General features: G+C 43.8%; 1 protein-coding gene and 1 non-coding gene across 2 annotated transcripts; both read left to right on the top strand.

Annotated features, from left to right (window-relative positions):
* The first annotated feature begins 4,779 nt into the window (after positions 1–4,779).
* On the top strand, positions 4,780–11,787 carry ODF4 (outer dense fiber of sperm tails 4). The gene is made up of 3 exons (XM_045526978.1): positions 4,780–5,266; positions 11,270–11,404; positions 11,600–11,787. Exons 1-3 carry the CDS (start codon positions 4,780–4,782, stop codon positions 11,785–11,787), a joined length of 810 nt encoding a protein of 269 aa, XP_045382934.1.
* Positions 11,788–17,928: 6,141 nt separating this feature from the next.
* Positions 17,929–18,035, top strand: LOC123621312. The gene has a single exon (XR_006729049.1). It is a non-coding gene; the product is annotated as a U6 spliceosomal RNA (small nuclear RNA).
* Positions 18,036–18,927: the final 892 nt, after the last annotated feature.

Below are 18,927 nucleotides of genomic sequence, written 5' to 3' on the forward strand. Positions count from 1 at the left end.
GCTGGTCAAATAAAACAAATAAAAGTCCATGATACAGGGAACATGATAGGGCATGACCACTGAGATTAATATTGATCAGAATGTGCTTGGGAATTGTAGGGACAATTGTAGGGTTAGGTAAATTCAGTGGCTGGGATTAGGGAAGCCCTCATCCAGAAGACGGCATGTGAGCTCAGCCTTGCAGTATGGTGCCCTTGCATAGAGCTGTCACTCTGTAGGACACTTGCTGGGTAATCTGCCAAACTCTTCTTCCTGGAAGACACTGCATCCCACCCAAGGACGGGCTCCTAGAAGCCATATTCCACTACATGGTTGTGACCTCTGCCCATGGCTGACTGGTGGTGGGATATACAACTTCTTCAAGCTGGGCCAATCAGTGTCCTTCCCTGGAAATTTGGGACTGGAACCAAGTAATGTTCACTGTCTGGGCTCTTTGAATAGAACAAATGAGAACACTTAGGAGTAGTAGAGAAGAATGAAACAGACACAGAGCTGTTATAGAGGAGCAATGGAAAGAGAGTTCACTTCCTGGTTCCAATTTCTTTCTGAGGCTGGCTGCATCCCACTTCATGTTCTGCATAAGGAACCTTTCTATCCTTTGCAGAAGATTTCATCTCAAACCACAAACTTAGAAGTGCAAGACATTGAACAATTTTCATTTCTTATAATTCAACTTAATTTTTAAGGTAGAACGTTCATTCCACCCGGTTATAGTGAAAAACAAAATATAGCTTGCTCCCTTCCTCCACTGACTAGAGCTGGAGCACAATGTGTCAGAGTGTCTCTCAGGGGCCTGGCCCGCTGTCCTCCCAGGTTATACTGACATGCCCATTGCTTCTATCCATGGGGTCCCTTTAGGTCTGGTGGCTCTCTGCTGCTCCCATGTCATGTTTGGGCCATGGGACTATCTTGGGATGCTGCCAAGTTCCCATCTGCCCAGATGACCATAATCATCATTCCCTGGGCACTCACTGACAAGGAGCAAGTCCATGTCTCTCTGTCCTCCCCACTACTCTGGAGAATTCTTTTCCTTCTGGGGGTGTCGCCACTCCTCTGACCACCATCCCCCTCCTACTCTGCTGATTTTCCAGGATGCTTTGAATGTATCCAGAACTCTGGAGTGAAACTTTCTGGAGTCAATGCTGGGTCTGTGACCTTGAGCAAATTACTTGGCTTCATTGTGCCTCAGTTTCCTCTTCTGAAAGACAGTGATAATAATAGCTCTCACCTGTCTTCATTTGGGTCCCCCCAGAAGCAGACCTTGAGAGAAAGATTTGAGTGCAGGTAGTTACTGGGGAGGTGACCCCCATGACACAGTAGTAAAGGTGTAAGGAAGTGAGACAGGGAAGGGAAGAAAGTCAATAAAGGGCATCAAACCAGTTCCTACCATGGGCAACTGGAGCTCCATCTCCCTGGGGAACTTGGGGCGACAGCACAGAGCAAGGTTGGGCGACTGTGTCCTGGGCCATAAAACAGTTTTATTGGAATAGCCAGTCCTTTTTACTTACATATGGTCTGTGGCTGCTTTCACAGTGTATCAGCCAAGCTGTGTAGTCATGATGGAGACTGCGTGCCCCACAAAGCCTAACCCGGATCAACCTGCGCTGAAAAACTTCATCAGCTCCCACTGTAGGACACGCACCAGAGTTATCCCAACCTAAGAGCAAGAAAGCCAGCAAGTCTCCCTGTGTCATCAGTGGAGGGCTGCCACCCTTCCCTTCTGCTCCCTTCTCCTCCTTCCACCTGCTGGTTTGCCTCTTCTAGGCTTTCGCTTGGGCAACATCAATGCTGATAACAGTTATGTTTACTTCTGTGGCTAAAATTAAGTCTTCCGTGCTTTGTCCATCTGTTGATTCTAAAAGTTGAAACTCGATGAAAAGTGTTTACCTTATATCTTGTGACCATATAAATATGTTTTGTTGCAGAGCTAGTAATCACCAAGATTCCATTTCCTTTCTTGAACAATTTGTAATTACCTTCTGAAAAACAATATTTGATACATTTACAGGATTATATGAAAGCGATGTTAGTTGTAAATGGTGATAACATAATGAATAACTGTGTACCTATCATCCAACCCAGGAACTAGACTGGGGTAACACTCCCCATCCCATTCTTCTGCCTCTGGCTGCTTTTTAAAAATAGCATGCAATCAGAAATGTATTTGTGCTTAAACAAAGCTTTGTTTAGTTGTGCTTGATATGAGCTCCGTAAAAATGGTATGATATGTGTAGTGCAGTCTTCTTGGAGTTAACGTTTTTCAGGAAATATATTCCCAAGACTCTTCCATGTTGTTGTGTGTTGCTGTGAGAACTGCTTGTCATTATTAGAAATCCTTAGAAACTCCAGGAAAAACTAAAAGGGATTCAAGGAAGGAAACACAATCTTGATGATCACCCGTTCTGCATGAATGACATTCCCAACAGGCCTAGTACGCCCTCTCCCACACTGTCCCCTACTGCTCCCATCTTCAGGATCCAGCCTCCTGACCCAGTGCCTGACTGTGGCTGCTTGGTCTAAGGATGACACTTGTCCGTGGTAGGGCCAGAGAATGTCTGGACCTGGAACTGGAAGGTCTCTACTCTGGCAGCCGAAGGTGTAAGATGCGCAGAGTGGGCTGTGTGCGCCACGTTTCCTACCTTGTGGACCAGAGCAGTGGAGACACTGGTCTGCAAAGAAAGAGCAAGACACTTGGGAGGGGCAGTCACACAGTCAGGGGAGAGCCGTTGCAGGGTTTGAGTTCCCACTTCCAACCATTCCTGAGGTCCAGCTGCGCATGTGACATTCGGATTCATAGTTAACCCTCCTTTTGCTTAAACTACTCTGCGTTCTGTTCCATCATTCACAGCCGCCACTGCGAGGCAAGGATGCCTGCCAGGAATTATCTTCTGTCATTGCTCCTTCCCTGTTTGCTAGTAAAAGACTGCACAAACAATTAAAATGATAATTTAACAATATAACTGCCACTTACTGGGAATTTTCTGTGACTCAGTGAGTGCTTTTTGTTTATTATCTCATTCAATACTCAAACCAAGTCTATGAGGCAAATACTATTGTCCCTGTGTCACAGATAAGTAAACCGAGGCATAAAGAAACTAAATGACACCCAGGTTCACAAGGCTATTAAGAGGAAGATCCATTATTCATACATTTGTCTGTTGGACTCCAAAGCCTGTATTCTTTTTTTTTTTTTTTTTTTTTTTTTGAGACAGAGTCTCACTCTGTTGGCCGGGCTAGAGGGCTGTGGCGTCAGCCTAGCTCACAGCAACCTCAAACTCCTGGGCTTAAGCGATCCTACTGCCTCAGCCTCCCGAGTAGCTGGGACTACAGGCGTGCACCACCATGCCCGGCTAATTTTTCCTATATATTTTTAGCTGTCCGTATAATTTCTTTGTATTTTTAGTAGAGATGGGGTCTTGCTCTTGCTCAGGCTGGTCTCAAACTCCTGAACTCAGACGATCCTCCTGCCTTGGCCTCCCAGAGTGCTAGGATTACAGGCGTGAGCCACCGCACCGGGCCCAAAGCCTGTATTCTTAACCACATGTATCACTGTCTCCACAAAGGAAATCAGCTCTAGTGGGAGTCAAACTCACATCCGAAATTTGAAAGGCTTTCTCGCCGTAAGAATCGTAGGTGCTAACTGAGGTCTGGAAGTCACTAAGAGCTGGCTTCCATAAGGGACTCAGATTTATTTTCTTATAACTTAAAAGGGAGGTTAGAAGAATCTCAGGCTGTGCGACACCCCCAGACCCTATTCTTATCCTATGTCCTCCCCCTTCTGGTGCAGAGAGAAAATGAAAGGAAAAACTAAGGTAAAAAGAAGAGGGAAAGAATTGATGACTGGAAGCGAGTAGAGATGGGAGGCAGGGAGGGCTTGGGGAGAGTTGCAGGAAGATAGATGACATCTTTGGAAGGGAGGATGTCTTCGGGGGACAAGTTCCTGGTCTCCACCCCCCATCAGTGAGCATGTGGGGTTGGGGTCAGGGCAGAGGAAGTAGGAAGAGAAAAGGGGACTGTCTTAGTGTGTTTTGTGATGCTACAACAGAATACCTGAGGCCGCGTAATGTGTAAAGAAAAAAGAGTTATTTGGCTCACGATTCTGATGGCTGGAAAGTTCAAGACTGGGCATTTGGTGAGGACCTCAGGCTGCTTCCACTCTTGGCTGAAGGCTAGGGGGAGCTGGCCTGTGCAGAGATCTGAGGAGAGAGGAGAGGAAGTGCAGGGGAGGTGCCAGGCTCTTCTTAACAAACAGCACTGTGGGAGCTAACAGAGTGAGGGCCCATCCCTGGGGGAGGGCATTAATCTGCTCAAGAGGGATCCACCCTGCAACCCAAACACCTCCCACTAGGCCCCACCTCCCAACACCTCCACACTGGGGATCCAACATCAACATGAGATTTCGTGGGGACAAACGGTATCCAAACCGTAGCAGGGACTCTCAGAGCCCATTCCTATTGGGCAAAGGGAGGCAGGAGCTGGAGGGAGGCATCAGATCCACAGTTCTGAGCTGGGGCCCGAGGAGCAGGGTTTTGAGAAAGAGAGCAGAAGCCATGGCCCCCCTCCCCCATCTCACTGCTCTCCAGGAATATTCCATGGCAGTTAGGGGCCCTGTTCTGCTGACTAGGCTAGGGCCTTCTCTTGGACCAGGAGCTCATGTGCCTAATAAAGGAGCCTCCCTTCATTCTTTCTCAGCCCTCAGGCACTATGGTGGCAACTGCTCCATCTGATGAAAATGTTTAAAAGATGAGGGACAATTGAGCCTGGCAAGGAAAAGGGGAGATGGAGTGCAAGACAGGAGTGTTCAAGATTGGTACAGAGGACTCTAGGGGTGAGTTCCCTGAGTCAGAAGGAAAAAGGGCCCAATGTCAGAGACCTACAAAGGAATGGGAGGACTGGAAGGCAGAATGGGGTGACAGTGAGCTGAAACAAGAAGAAGGGGTGCAGGACTCCACCTTTTACCCCAGGAGTAACAGGCAGCTGCCCACAGACAACCCTTGTATCTCTTTGCTGCGCTTTCAATGGAGAACTACACACAGCTCTTTCTGGACAGCACAGATGCTGGCCTCCAAGCTCAGCCTGATTGCCTTTGTCCTTTTGCTGGTCATGATCTTTTCCAAGAAATGGCTGCACCTCTCTGGGATCCGCTACTACCAGCGCTGGCCCATGAATGTCAGCGATAGAATCTATACATCGGCCCTTATTGTGTCCATGGGGCTCCTGCACATCTGCAGATCCAAGAGCTGTTCCAACTTAGAGAATGAGAAAGGTGGGCCCCTCCACCCCCCATCCCACCCCAGGCCTCCAGCCTGCCTTGGCCTCTCCATCTGCACCTCGGATGTTCTTTCCCTCTCCCTTTGGTCATCTTCACTTTTTGGCCTGCAAGATGGCTCCACTGGCACTAAGGATCATTTTTCCCCCAGTAGCCTGGCCAAATCAATTCTATTGACCCAATGGAAAAATGTCACTGCTTTTGATAAGACCCAGAGCCAAGTCTATGCTTAGAAAAATGTGAGAGGCGTGGACTCTTAGCACATGGGAATGCTCATGAATCAATTACAGAACTCACCTGAGAGAAGAGCCCCATAGAGGTGAGGGTGTCCTGCTCTAGGCTCACATACCCAGAGCTTTGAGAGGAGTTCCTGGAGGTTCTCTCCAGGCCCTGTTCCCAGACACTTTCCTTTTCTGCTGCTTTCCTGGGCCAGCTCTGCTTCCAAGAACTTTTGCTTTCTCCATGTCTGGCTTCCTTGTTCCTTCCTTCCCTGATTTCTTGCTAGTCTCTAGTTACACTGTCCCTTCCCTCCTCCAGAATGGGGCCTCCTTCCTCAGCTCTTGGGAAAAGCAGAGCTTTGGACTCCCTTCTCCATTTCTTCACTCTCCTTAACATGAAAGTGGGGGAAAAAAAAGTCACATGGGTATTATTTTCTTCCATTATGAAAGTATTACATGCTTATTATAATAAATTTAGGGAAATAAGTTATCCTTTTATTGCATACTTACTCTATTTGTTCAATTTAATCCTCAGTCAACCCTAAGAGATAGGGATAATTATCCTTACTTTACAAATTAGAAAACTGGTACTCAAAAGATAAGTACCTTGTTCAGGGCATAAAGCTATTAGGTTGAACCACATAAAATGCCAATATTGACTGCTTTTCACCCACAAAAGGAGCAATTTGGTATGGATCAACTGAATAATGGTAGGTTTAGAATTATAACTCAGATGTATCTGGCTCTAAAACTCATGTAAACACTTTGCTCTGTGGTGTTACTCAAAGACAAACAGGCTTTATACACACACACACACACACACATATATACACACACACACATATATACACACACACACACACATATATGTATATATATATATATATATATATATTTTTTTTTTTTTTTTTGAGACAGAGTCTTGCTCTGTTGCCCAGGCTAGAGTGAGTGCCGTGGCATCAGTCTAGCTCACAGCAACCTCAAACTCCTGGGCTTAAGCAATCTTCCTGCCTCAGCCTCCCAAGTAGCTGGGACTACAGGCATGTGCCACCACGCCAGGCTAATTTTTTCTAGATATATTTTTAGTTGTTCAGCTAATTTTCTTTCTATTTTTAGTAGAGACGGGGTCTCGCTCTTGCTCAGGCTGGTCTCGAACTCCTGAGCTCAAAGCATTCACCTGCCTCAGCCTCCCAGAGTGCTAGGATTATAGGCGTGAGCCACCGAGCCCGACCAGGCATTACATTTTTAATTGAACAATGGTTTTTACATTGTTGTACTCATGCTTCATAAGCAATTTTATATTATTTAAGTTATAGTCATGCATCACTTAATGACAAGGATCATTCTGAGAAAGGCGTCAGGCGATTTCATTGTCATGTGACTATCACAGAGTATACTTACACAAACCTAGACGGTATATATATCTTTATTTGTATGTATTTTTTCATATGGAAAATCAAATGCCCCAACACCCTTACTGAATATCAGTCATTTCCCCTACTTGATCTGCAATGCTATTATAATATCAAGTGCCTCATGTGAGGTTTCTATGTATGCTCCATTATAATCTTATGGGATCACTGTCAAATATGTGGTCTGTTGTTGACCAAAATATTGCTATGCAGCACATGACTGTATTTTTATTATTTAATTTATATTACTTAACATTTTATCTTTATGGCTGGGCGCGGTGGCTCACGCCTGTAATCCTAGCACTCTGGGAGGCCGAGGCAGGCGGATCCTTTGAGCTTAGGAGTTCAAGACCAGTCTGAGGAAGAGTGAGACCCTGTCTCTACTAAAAAAGAAATAGGAAGAAATTAGATGGACGACTACAACTATATAGAAAAAAAATTAGCCGGGCATGGTGGTGCATGCCTGTAGTTCCAGCTACTCAGGAGGCTGAGGCAGAAGGATTGCTTGAGCCCAAGAGTTTGAGGTTGCTGTGAGCTAGGCTAATGCCACGGCACTCTAGCCAGGGCAACAGAGTGAGACTCTGTCTCAAAAAAAAAAAAATTTATCTTTATAATATATAATAAAATGTGCTTATTATAAGTGACAATAATATTCAACTTAATAGGTTTATCATCTTTTACTTGACTATTTTACTTTCCTATTCTTGGAAAATTTATTTCCAATTTTATATTTGGAAAAGAAAAGGAGCAATAAAGTTTGTAAATCATGAAGTTTTTTCCTTTCCTTTTATTTATTTATTTATTTATTTTTGAGAAAGTCTTACTCTGTCGCCCTGGGTAGAGTGCAGTGGCTTCATCATAGCTCACTGCAACCTCAAATTCCTGGGCTCAAGCGATCCTCCTGTGTCAGCCTCCTAAGTAGCTGGGACTACAGTCGCAGGCCACAATGCCTGGCTAATTTTTCTGTTTTTAGTAGAGACGGAGTCTTGCTCTTGCTCAGGCTGGCTCGAACTCCTGAGATCAAGCGATCCTCCCACCTCGGCCTCCCAGAGTGCTAGGATAACAGGTGTGAGCCACTGTGCCTGCCCATGAAGTTTTTTCTGTATTTAGTGTTAATTCTTTGGGATAAATTTCCCAAGGTGGGCTTACTGAATCAAGGAGTTTAAGTATTTTAAGGCTCTTAATAAAATTTTTCATTATTGCTTTTCTTTCTTTCTTTTTTTTTTTTTTTTAAGACAGAGTCTTACTTTGTTGCCCGGGCTAGAGTGAGTGCCGTGGCGTCAGCCTAGCTCACAGCAACCTCAAACTCCTGGGCTTAAGCGATCCTACTGCCTCAGCCTCCCGAGTAGCTGGGACTACAGGTATGCGCCACCATGCCCGGCTAATTTTTTCTATATGTATTTTTAGTTGTCCAGATAATTTTTATTTCTATTTTTAGTAGAGACAGGGTCTCGCTCAGGCTGGTCTCGAACTCCTGACCTCGAGCAATCCACCCGCCTCGGCCTCCCAGAGGGCTAGGATTACAGGCATGAGCCACCATGCCCGGCCCATATTGCTTTTCAAAAGGTATTATAGCAATTTATGCTTCCACTAGCAATGTATGACAAGGCTTGTATCCTTGTACCTTTGCCAAGGATGCCTGTTAACTTTAAATATATAATTTTTTTGGGAGGGGGGAAGAGTCTTACTCTATCACCTGGGCTAGAGTACCATGGTGTCAGCCTAGCTCACAGCAAACTCAAACTCCTGGGCTCAAGCAATCCTCCTGCCTTAGCCTCCTGAGTAGCTGGGACTACAGGCATGAGCCACCATGCCCACCTTATTTTTTTCTATATATTTTTAGTTGTCCAGCTAATTTCTCTCTATTTTTAGTAGAGATGGGGTCTTGTTCTTGCTCAGGCTGGTCTCAAACTCCTGAGCTCAAACAATCCTCTCTTCTCGGCCTCCCAGAGTGCTAGAATTACAGGCGTGAGCCACTGCACCTGGCCTATAATTTTTTTTCTGATAAAAAAAGTGGCACAGTTATTGTGGGAAATCCAGAAAAGTTGAAGAAAGAAAATAATAATCACCTAAAATTTCATCACACATATATGATCACAGTGAACATTGTAATGGATTTACTTCCAGTCTTTTATATATAAAATATATATATATTTTCAAGATTGCAATCATTCTACATATTTTGTTTTGCAAATCCCATTTTTTAGTTGTAAGCATTTGCTCATATCATTGAATAATTATCCTAGAACATCACTCATTTAAAAATTTATTTGATTAAGGCCAAACTCAGTGGCTCACGCCTGTAATCTCAGTACTTTGGGAGGCTGAGGTGGGAGGATGGCTTGAGGCCGGGAGTTTGAGACCAGCCTGGGCAACATAGTGAGATTTTGGTCTCCACAAAAAATGAAAAAATTAGCTGGGTGTGGTGGTGAACACCTGTAATCCTAGCTACTTGGGAGGCTGAGCCAGGAGAATTGCTTGAGCCCAGGAGTCTGAGGTTGTAATGATCATGCCACTGCATTGTAGCCCGGGCAACAGAGTGAAACACTGTCTCCAAAAAAAATTTTTTTTTTTTTAGGCCAGGCGCAGTGGCTCACGCCTATAATCCTAGCACTCTGGGAGGCTGAGGTGGGCGCATCGTTTGAGCTCAGGAGTTCGAGACCAGCCTGAGCAAGAGCGAGACCCCGTCTCTACTAAAAATAGAAAGAAATTATCTGGACAACTAAAATATATATATATATATAAAGTTAGCCTGGCATGGTGGCGCATGCCTGTAGTCCCAGCTACTTGGGAGGCTGAGGCAGGAGGATTGCTTGAACCCAGGAGTTTGAGGTTGCTGTGAGCTAGCCTGACACCATGGTACTCTAGCCCGGGCAACAGAGTGAGACTCTGTCTCAAAAAAAAAAAAAATTTCTTTTTTAAATTTGATATAAATAGTATATGAACAGAGTGAAAATTCAAAGAATACAAAAGATTGTAGAATGAAGTGAGCCTCTTACCTCTGGCTTCCAGTCTCCCTCCCCAGTTTCTTATGTTTCTTCCCAGAGACAGTATATTTGAAGACAAGTATCTATTATATCATCATTTTTTTAAGAGACAGGGTCTCACTATGTTGTCCAGGCTGGTCTCGAACTCCTGGCCTAAAGCAATCCTCCTGCCTTGGCCTCCCAAGGTGCTGAGATTACAGGTGTGAGCCACTGCACCTGGCCATATCACCATTTTTAGTGAACATACAATAACCCAATGTATGGGTATACTATATTTTACAAATCTCTTGCAAATCCAGGAGCTTATTGGGCATATTAATATCTCTGCAAAGAAGATCCCTATACCTATATTTTGGTGCAGATCTCTGATTATTTCCTTAACATAAATTCCAAGAAGCATTGCTAGGTCAAAGGGCCTTAACAATTAAGATTTCTTTTTATATTTTGTGCCAGGCCACTCACCGGAAATGCTGTCCACCAGCAGGGTATGAGAGCACCTTTTTTCTCTAAATACTGTCCTATACTAGGTATTGTCGATTTTATTTTGATCTTTGCTATTATAATTTGATAGTTTTTGTAAAAAATCACATTTAATTTGCAGTTCCTTATGTTGAGCTTCATATGTTGATTGGACATTTGTATTTCTTCTTTTGAGAATTGAAGTTTAAATCCTCTGCCCATTTTTTCTATAGGGGTAATTGTTTTCATATGGTTGAGATTATCAAACAGCCTCCATATCAAGAATCTTGGCTTATTTAACAAGCGAAAGCAATATTTCATTGTTATCTCAAATGTGCATTTCTTTGGCTGTTAATGGGCCTGGACGTTTTCTTGTACTTACTCATTCAATTATATTTTGTCTTTTGTGAAGTCTCAGTTCATCCTGTTTTGTCAGTTTCCGCAGACAGTTTTAAGCTGTGGACAAATCGGCCTGTCTTTAAGATGGCCAAGTTAAACTTCGACCTGACCGTGATGCTGGGCTTTGTCCTCACCATCTGGTTGCACCTGATATACCTGCCCCGTCTTCAGAAATTGCCCTCCTGTGGCTTGGCTGGGACCATCTTGAGCTTCTGTGAAGGTGCCCTCTAGCTCTGGAACAGGTCCTTAGTTCTCCCAACCCTCATCTTCCCAGACACTTCTCCCTCTTCTTTGGGGGTGGTGTTGGGGCCTTGTGGGTGGTGGGAGAACAGAACTGAGAGTGGGGTTACACCATTTTCTGGTCACTGGAGAGGTGGAGGTGGAGGAGTTGACCCCTGTGACCATCTGGGGCTGGGTGCTCTGTGTGTGGTGATGGGAGCTGTGGTTTGTGGCTGTATCACAGCAGATAAGGAAGAGCCCCCTGTGGGATTCTTAGACAAGACCTCTCTGCTTCTTGTCTCCCAGTCACTTGCATTTTCTCCACCCTCTTGTTGTTCCCTGTTAACCTCTGGATCTTCGAATTGGAGGGGAACATATCAATCCCCATTGGCTGGAGCTATTTCATCGGTTGGTTGGTGTTTGTCCTGTATGTCACCTGCGGTGAGTGGCCCGGAGGGCCCTGAGGGAAAGAGGGGATGGGGGAGGAGGGTCAGGGCAGGGTAAGTGAGGAGGGAAGGGGCTGGCGATCCCCAGGGATAGGTGTTCAGGGTCTTATCTTCCCTTTGGCCTCACCCTGCTTGTCACTTTCCCTCCCACTCACAACTTTCCTCTCCCCTGTCCCCTCTGCTTTCCCAGCGATCCTTTGCCACTTCAACCATAAAAGTTTCTGGAGTCTGATTCTGAACCGTTCCTCTGGCACCGTGTTCTGCAGCAGCAATGCCATCTCCATAGAAGAATCTCCAAGTGAGCAAACTATTACGGGCTCCTCTCGCACCCAGGAGGAGGAAGTCCTGGGTCATGAACAAAAAAACACACATCCGTAACCTTTTTTGAACTCCTGGCAACATGTTCTGTCCTTTTATCTGATTTCCTCTCTTCATCCTTCCCCTCGGCCCTTGGATAGACTGGTCTTCATCACTGCAAGGAATGAGAAAGGGAGGATCTTGGACCAGCCTTGCACACTCCTCTTCCTTACTTATAGCTTGGGGGACATGGAATAAATTATCTGTCTTTTCTTTATTGTGTCTGGCAGCTGTTGAGGCAAGCCGGTGGAGGAGGGAGAGGAAGGGAAAAAGAACAAGTTTGTTTTCTGGTTCTTTCTGCCTAGGAGCCTTTTGGCACCCCTTGATCCCTAAACCTGCCCAACCTCTGCCACAGCATCCTGGACAACAGCAAACACCTCCTGACAGCTAAGCCTGTCTTTGCTACTCCTGTCCCAACATTTGCTAGTTAGTGAGTAGGATTCAAAAGCCAAATGGCCCCAGGGGAAGAGGCAGGTTAAACAATGAGAGCACAATAGGGGTGTGGCTGTACTGCACAGGTGGTCAGCCCCACGTGTGTCCTGGGCAGCAATCCCACCCTCTGAGTCCAGCTCAGACGACTGAGAACTCACAGGGTCCTGTGCTCTGGAAACCCGCCTCCACCCTGGCTGCTATCGCTCTCCACCCAAGTCTCCCACACCCTCTACCTGCAACAGCAGGACTAAAGCACGGCCAGAAAGGAATACATTAGGGTTAAGCCCTTTTCTTTTTCTCTTTTCTTTATTTTATATTATCTTTGTTTCCTAGTCCTCTGCATTTCCAAGGGGTTAAGTCCTAAGACCAAAAAACAAATTACACATTTGGGTTATAAACCCAGTTTCATGAAGACATGCAGCAGTCGGCTTGGGCAGGGCTGGCGATGCCCATCTGGCTTTGTACATCTTGCCCAGAGAGGCCAGCCTCCCAGGAGAGCATCCATGACTGACGTTGGTCATATCTATCCCTCCAGATGGAACCGTGATACCACCTAGCTACAGGAGTGCAGGGACAAATTGTGAGTGGATCAGATATGTTCAATGTATTAGGTTGAACCATAGGATGTGCTGTTTTAGCAGTTAAAGGTTGGCAATTTGATAAGGTCCAACCTAATATATATTATTGATTTCCCCCCTCATTTATTTTTAGAGTCAGAGTCTTGCTCTGTTGCCCAGGCTGGAGTGCAATCACAGCTCACTGTAACCTTGAACTCCTGGGCTCACGTGATCCTCCCACCTCAGCCTCCCAAAGTGCTGGGATTACAGGCGTGAGCCACTGCACCCAGCTGGGTCCCTTTTGAGATTCTTATTCCTACCACCCCTGATCAGCAATCGTGAAATTCCTAACCTAGTTCCAAGTGAAGATTCTGAGCAAGGAACCAAATACAGCGGCTTGAAAATTAGGTGGGACAGACATTCCACAATCTCTACTCTGTACCCCCTTTTGACCCCTCCCCCCATAACTAATAAGGATTTATCAGAGAACTTAATGAATTAGTCATCCTGGGGGAAAGGACACCAAATAAAGGGATGTCATGACCGCTGATATAAAGGAAGCCACTCTCCCAGTCTATATATAATTTTCCCCTTTGAAAAAGACTGGTATATTAGTTGTTTATTGCTGGATAACAAATTATCCCAAAATTGGTGGCTTAAAATAATAAATATTTATTATATTATCTCACATAGTATCTGAGGGTCAGGAATCCGGAAGCAGCTTAGCTGACTGGTTCTTCTTTTAAAAAAAAAATTTTTTTTTGAGACGGTCTCACTCTGTCACCCGGGCGAGAGCACTGTGGCGTCAGCCTAGCTCGCAGCAACCTCAAACTCCTCTGTTCAAGCCTCAGCCTCCCAAGTAGTTGGGACTACCAGCATGCACCACCATGCCTGGCTAATTTTTTCTATTTTTAGTGGAGATGGGATCTTGCTCTTGCTCAGGTTGGTCTCAAACTCCTGACCTCAAGCAATCCTCCCCCCTCTGCCTCCCAGAGTGCTAGGATTACAGGTGTGAGCCACTGCACCTGGCCTATTTTATTTTTAATTGACAAAAATTATATATATTTACCATGTACAACTTGTTTTGAAATATGTATACATTGCGAAATGGCTAAACTGAGCTAATTAACATATGCATTACCTCATGGACTTATTATTTTTTGTGGTGAGAACACTTAAAATCTACTCTCTCAGCGTTTTTTCAAAATATAATACATTGCTATTAACTATAGTTACCATGTTGAACAAAGGATCTCTTGAACTTATTCCTCCTGTCTAACTGAAATTTTGTATCCTTTGATCACTATCTCCCCAACCCACCCTCAACCCCCAGCCCCTGGCAAACACCATTTTACTCTTTACTTTTATGAGTTCAACTTTTTTAGATCCCACATATAAGTGAGATCACACAGTATTTGGCTTAGTTTATGTAATATCACGTCCTCCAGGTTCATCCATGTTGTTGCAAATGACAGGATTTCCTCCTTTTTTAAGGCTGAACAGTACCCTATTATATTTATAAACTACATTTTCTTTATGCATTCTTCCGTTGATGAACACTTAGGTTGAGTCCAAATCTTGGCTCTTGTGAACAGTGCTGTAATAAATATGGGAGTGAAGATATCTCTCGAGTATACTGATTTCATTTCCGTTGGCTATACACGCACTAGTGGGATTGCTGGATCTGAATGGTTCTTGCTCAGGGTCTCTCATGAGGTTACAGTCAAGATTGTTAGCTGGGGCCACAGTCATCTGAAGGCTTGATTGAGTCTGGAAGATTTACTTTCAATATGGTTCGCTCATGACTATTGGCAGGAAGCCTCCATTCTTTGCCCCATGGGCCTCCGCATGGGCTGCTTGAGTGTTTAGAGCTAATTTCCCCCAGAGTGAGCTATCTAAGAGAGAGCAATGAGGAGGAAGCTCCGATGTCTTTTATGACCTCGTCTTGGAAGAAATATATTGTTACTTCCACCATATTCTATTTGTTGAAAGCAAGTCATCATGTCCATTCCATACTCAAGAGGAGGGAAGTTAAATTTCACTTCTTCAGGAGAGGAATATCAAGAATTTCTGGAAATATTTTATAACCACTGTAGTCTGCCCTCTGGTCAGAAGTTATTTACAATCTTTCCTCTCATGTGCAAAACACACTCTCCTCTCCCACAGCCCCCAGAAGTCTCATCCTATTATAACATCAATTAGCTCAAAGTTCTGAATCTTGCCATTTGTTATGGGCTGAATTGTGTTCCCCACATCAAATTTGTATGTAGAAGTCCTAACCCCTAATAACTCAGAATGTGACTGTATTTGGAGATAGGGTCTTTAAAGATGTGGTTAAATTAAAATGAGGTCACTAGAGTAGGGCTTGATCCAATCTAACTGGTGTCCTTATAAGAAGAGGAGATTAGGACACACAGAGAAACACCAGGAATGTGTGCACAGAGAGGAAAGACCACGCAAACAAACAGCAAGGAGGTGGTGGCCATTGCAAGCCAAGGAGAGAGGACTCAGAAGAAAGCAAAACTATGGACACCTTGATCTTGCTTGGACTTCCAGCCTTCAGAACTGTGAGAAAATAAATTTCTGTTGTTTAAGCCTCACTGTGGCATTTTATTATGGCAGCCTGAACAAACTAATACACCATAAGTTAGGTCCATATGGATGAGATTCTTTGAGTTTAACTCCTTAAGTGGCTGGGTGTGGTGGCTCACACCTGTAGTCCTAGCACTCTGGGAGGCCATGGCGGGAGGATCACTTGAGGTCAAGAGTTCAAGACCAGCATCAGCAAGAGTGAGACCCTGTCTCCACTAAAAATTAGAAAGAAATTAGCCAGGCAACTAAAAATAGAAAAATTAGCTGGGTGTGGTGGTACACCCCTGTAGTCCCAGCTACTTAGGAGGCTGAGGCAGGAGGATGGCTTTAGCCCAGGAGTCTGAGGTTGCTATGAGGTAGGCTGACGCCATGGCACTCTAGCCTGGGCAACAGAGTAAGACTTTGTCTCAAAAACAAAAACAAACAAACAAACAAAAAACACCTCCTTAAGTATCACTCCTCTCAATCTGAATATCCATGAACTAAAGAGACACATTATTTTCCCCTCATGTACCCAAAATCCAATGGTGGAAGAACCATTATAGAAGAACTATTATGTTTAAAAGGGGCGGGGAGGGGGAGGTGAATGAGAGGCACACAGGAGTCACTGGTCCATAGCAATTCTGAAATCCAGCTGAGAAAATGTTGAAAGTTCCTTGATTAGGACTCAGTCCTATTTCTGCCCAGGAGTGAATATCTATGCTTCTCTCTCTCTCCCCCTCTTTTTTTTTTTTTTTTGGAGATATAATTTACATACCATAAAATTCACCATTTTAAAGTACACAACTTGGTGGTTTTAGTATATTCAGTATATTCATATTTAGTGAACCATTACCACTATCCAATTCCAGAACATTTTCATCACCCTCAAAAGAAATCCTGTACCTATTAGCAATAACTCCCAATTCCTCCCTCCCCCCTCCCCCTGGCAACTACTAATCTACTTTCTGCTCTATGGATTTTCCTATTCTGGGCATTTCATATAAATGGAATCATAAAAAACATGTGGTCTTTTGTGTGTGACTTTTTTCACTTAGTGTATGTTTTGAAGGTTCATTCAAGTTGTAGTATGTATTAGTACTTTATTCCTTTTTATGACTGAATAGTATCCTGATAATAAATATGGATATGCCATATTTTGCTTATCCATTTGTAAGTTGATGCACATTTGGGTTGTTTCCACCTTTTGGCTATTATGAATAATGTTGCTATAAACATTCATATAAAAGTTTTCATATGCATGAAATTATGTTTTCAATTTTCTAGGATATATAATCTGGAGTAGAATTGCTGAGTCACATGGTAACTCTATGTTTAACTTCTTGAGGAACTGCAAAATTGTTTTTCAAAGAAAACACACAATTTTATACTTCCATCAGTGCATATGAGGATTCCAATTTTTCTGCGTACTCATCAATACTTATTATTGTCCATCTTTTTTATTTTAGCCATATCAGTAGATATGAAATGGTATTTCATTGTGGTTTTGATTTGAATTTCCCTAAAATGTCAAGCATCTCATGTGTTTATTGGCCATTTGTATATCCTCCATGGCTCCTGGCTCCACATGCTAGGCTTTTGCTTCCACCTTCTGAATCATCCTTCCTTTTCCATGATAGGCAGCTCATGTTTCAGTTGTATAGTTTTCTCAGCCTACTTACTACTAGTGGAATCTTGGGGTCCAAAGGCCTCTTTACTTTTTGTACCGTCTCTATCATTTTCACACAAAGCTGGTAGTTTTTCCTCTGCCAACATCATTCTGTTAAACACATTGTGGGTCTCCTGTGAACCTTATTGAGTTTCACTCCATTAGTCTAAAATGGCTCGCAGCCTTGATCCCTAATCAAGGTGAGGGATCTGACAGCAGCTTATCTGGTTGGTTCTGGCTCAGCATCTCTCATGAGGTTGCAATTGAAGTATTGGCTGGGGCTACACTCATCTAAAGGCTTGACTGGGGCTGGAGGATTTCCCTCCTCGATGACTCACCCATACAGCTGTTTGCTGCAGGCCTAAATTTCCAGCCATGTTGACCATAGGACTGTTTGAGTCTCCTCAAGACATGGCAGCTGGCCTTCCAAGAGCAAAGCGATCTAAGAGAAACACCAAAGAGGAAGCTGCAGTGTCTTTTATGATCTAATCTTAAAAGTCATACACCATCACTTTCACCATAGTCTGTTTGATAGAAGAGAGTCACTAAGTCCAGCACACATTCAAGAAAACGGGAATTAAGCTCAATCTCTTGAATCAGCCTCTTTAATTTCAAATATAAAGAATTTGTGGACATAGTTTATTACCATTACACTTGGGTACAAAAAATATTTTATAACAAGAGCATAATTGGAAATGGTAACTGAAATTTCATTTTATTTTGGGATACACCAGGGAGTAGCAGGACTGTGGCATTCTAGACAACTCTGCCCCCTGTAATAAGGGCAGGTGCAAATTAGCTCCATGTATCATTGCTATAGTGGACATTTTTCATTTGGGGCTGCTCAGCATGCATATACTTTTCCTATTTAGAGAGAATCTCAACATAGGTGGGAGGTGGGGAGTTGCTTCCAACCAAAGAGGCCACAAAAGTGTGCTCGCTTCAGCAGCACATATACTGAAATTGGAATGATACAGAGAAGATTAGCATGGCCCCTGCACAAGGATGACACACAAATTCATGAAACATTCCATATTTTTTAACAAATTATAAAAAAGAAAAAAAAAAAGAAGCTGCAAGAGGGGAAGACATGCCCTTGCCCAGCTCTCAGGTAGCTAGAGCACAGACATGACTAAACTTGATATCCTGCAACTTTGTATCCCTTGCATTAGGTTCAAAGAATCAAGGGAATATGGGAATCACTGACGAAGCGTCCTATGTCCTACAGCAGAGGTGACAGGGCCATGGTCTAGGGGCCAGCACAGGGTTGCTCTTCTTTTAGAAAACTCTCATGTGGTGTGACTATTGCTGTAGTTCTGAGTACTCGGGCTCACTTGGTTCTTACTCCCTTCTTCAAGCCTGTTCTTCAGCCTTCTATAAATTATTTCATAGCCTTACTTTTCTGCTTGAATTAACCAGAGTTGATTTCTGTTGTATGCAACCAAAATCCTTAACTAGAATATTTTTTTGAATTTTTTTTTTCTTTTTTGAGACAGTCTCACTGTATTGCCTGTGCTGGAGTGCAGTGGCATCCTCATAGCTCACTGCAGCCTCAAACTCCTGGGCTCGAGCAATCCTCCTGCCTCAGCCTTCTGAGTAGCTGGGACTACCGGCGCGAGCCACCATGCCCAGCTAATTTTTGTGTCTTTAGTAGAGACAAGGTCTTACTATTGTCCAGGCTCTTAACTAGAATACTTGCCAGAGCTTCTGATTTTTAAAGAGAAGCTTCCAAACCAGATACTTATGCAAATTCTGATTTTAAAAATTTTAATTGAATGTCTTAGTCTATTTGTCACCTATAACAAAATACCTTAGACTGGATAATTTATAAAGAACAGAAAATTGTTTCTCACAGTTCTGGAGTCTGGGAAGTCCAAAAGCAAGGCACCAGCAGATTCAGAGTCTAGTGAGGGCTTGCTCTGTTTCCAAGAC

The sequence above is a fragment of the Lemur catta genome, chromosome 15 (genome assembly GCF_020740605.2).
Source record: "Lemur catta isolate mLemCat1 chromosome 15, mLemCat1.pri, whole genome shotgun sequence".
Classification (NCBI taxonomy): Eukaryota; Metazoa; Chordata; class Mammalia; order Primates; family Lemuridae; genus Lemur; species Lemur catta.

What these genes read in the sequence shown, in the direction of transcription:
- ODF4 (XM_045526978.1), top strand. Translation starts at nt 4,780, where the DNA reads ATGGAGTGCAAGACAGGAGTGTTCAAGATTGGTACAGAGGACTCTAGG. An exon ending in CAACTTAGAGAATGAGAAAG is followed by an intron (nt 5,267 to 11,269) that starts GTGGGCCCCTCC and finishes CTTGTCTCCCAG; the next exon opens with TCACTTGCATTTTCTCCACC. An exon ending in TGTCCTGTATGTCACCTGCG is followed by an intron (nt 11,405 to 11,599) that starts GTGAGTGGCCCG and finishes CTGCTTTCCCAG; the next exon opens with CGATCCTTTGCCACTTCAAC.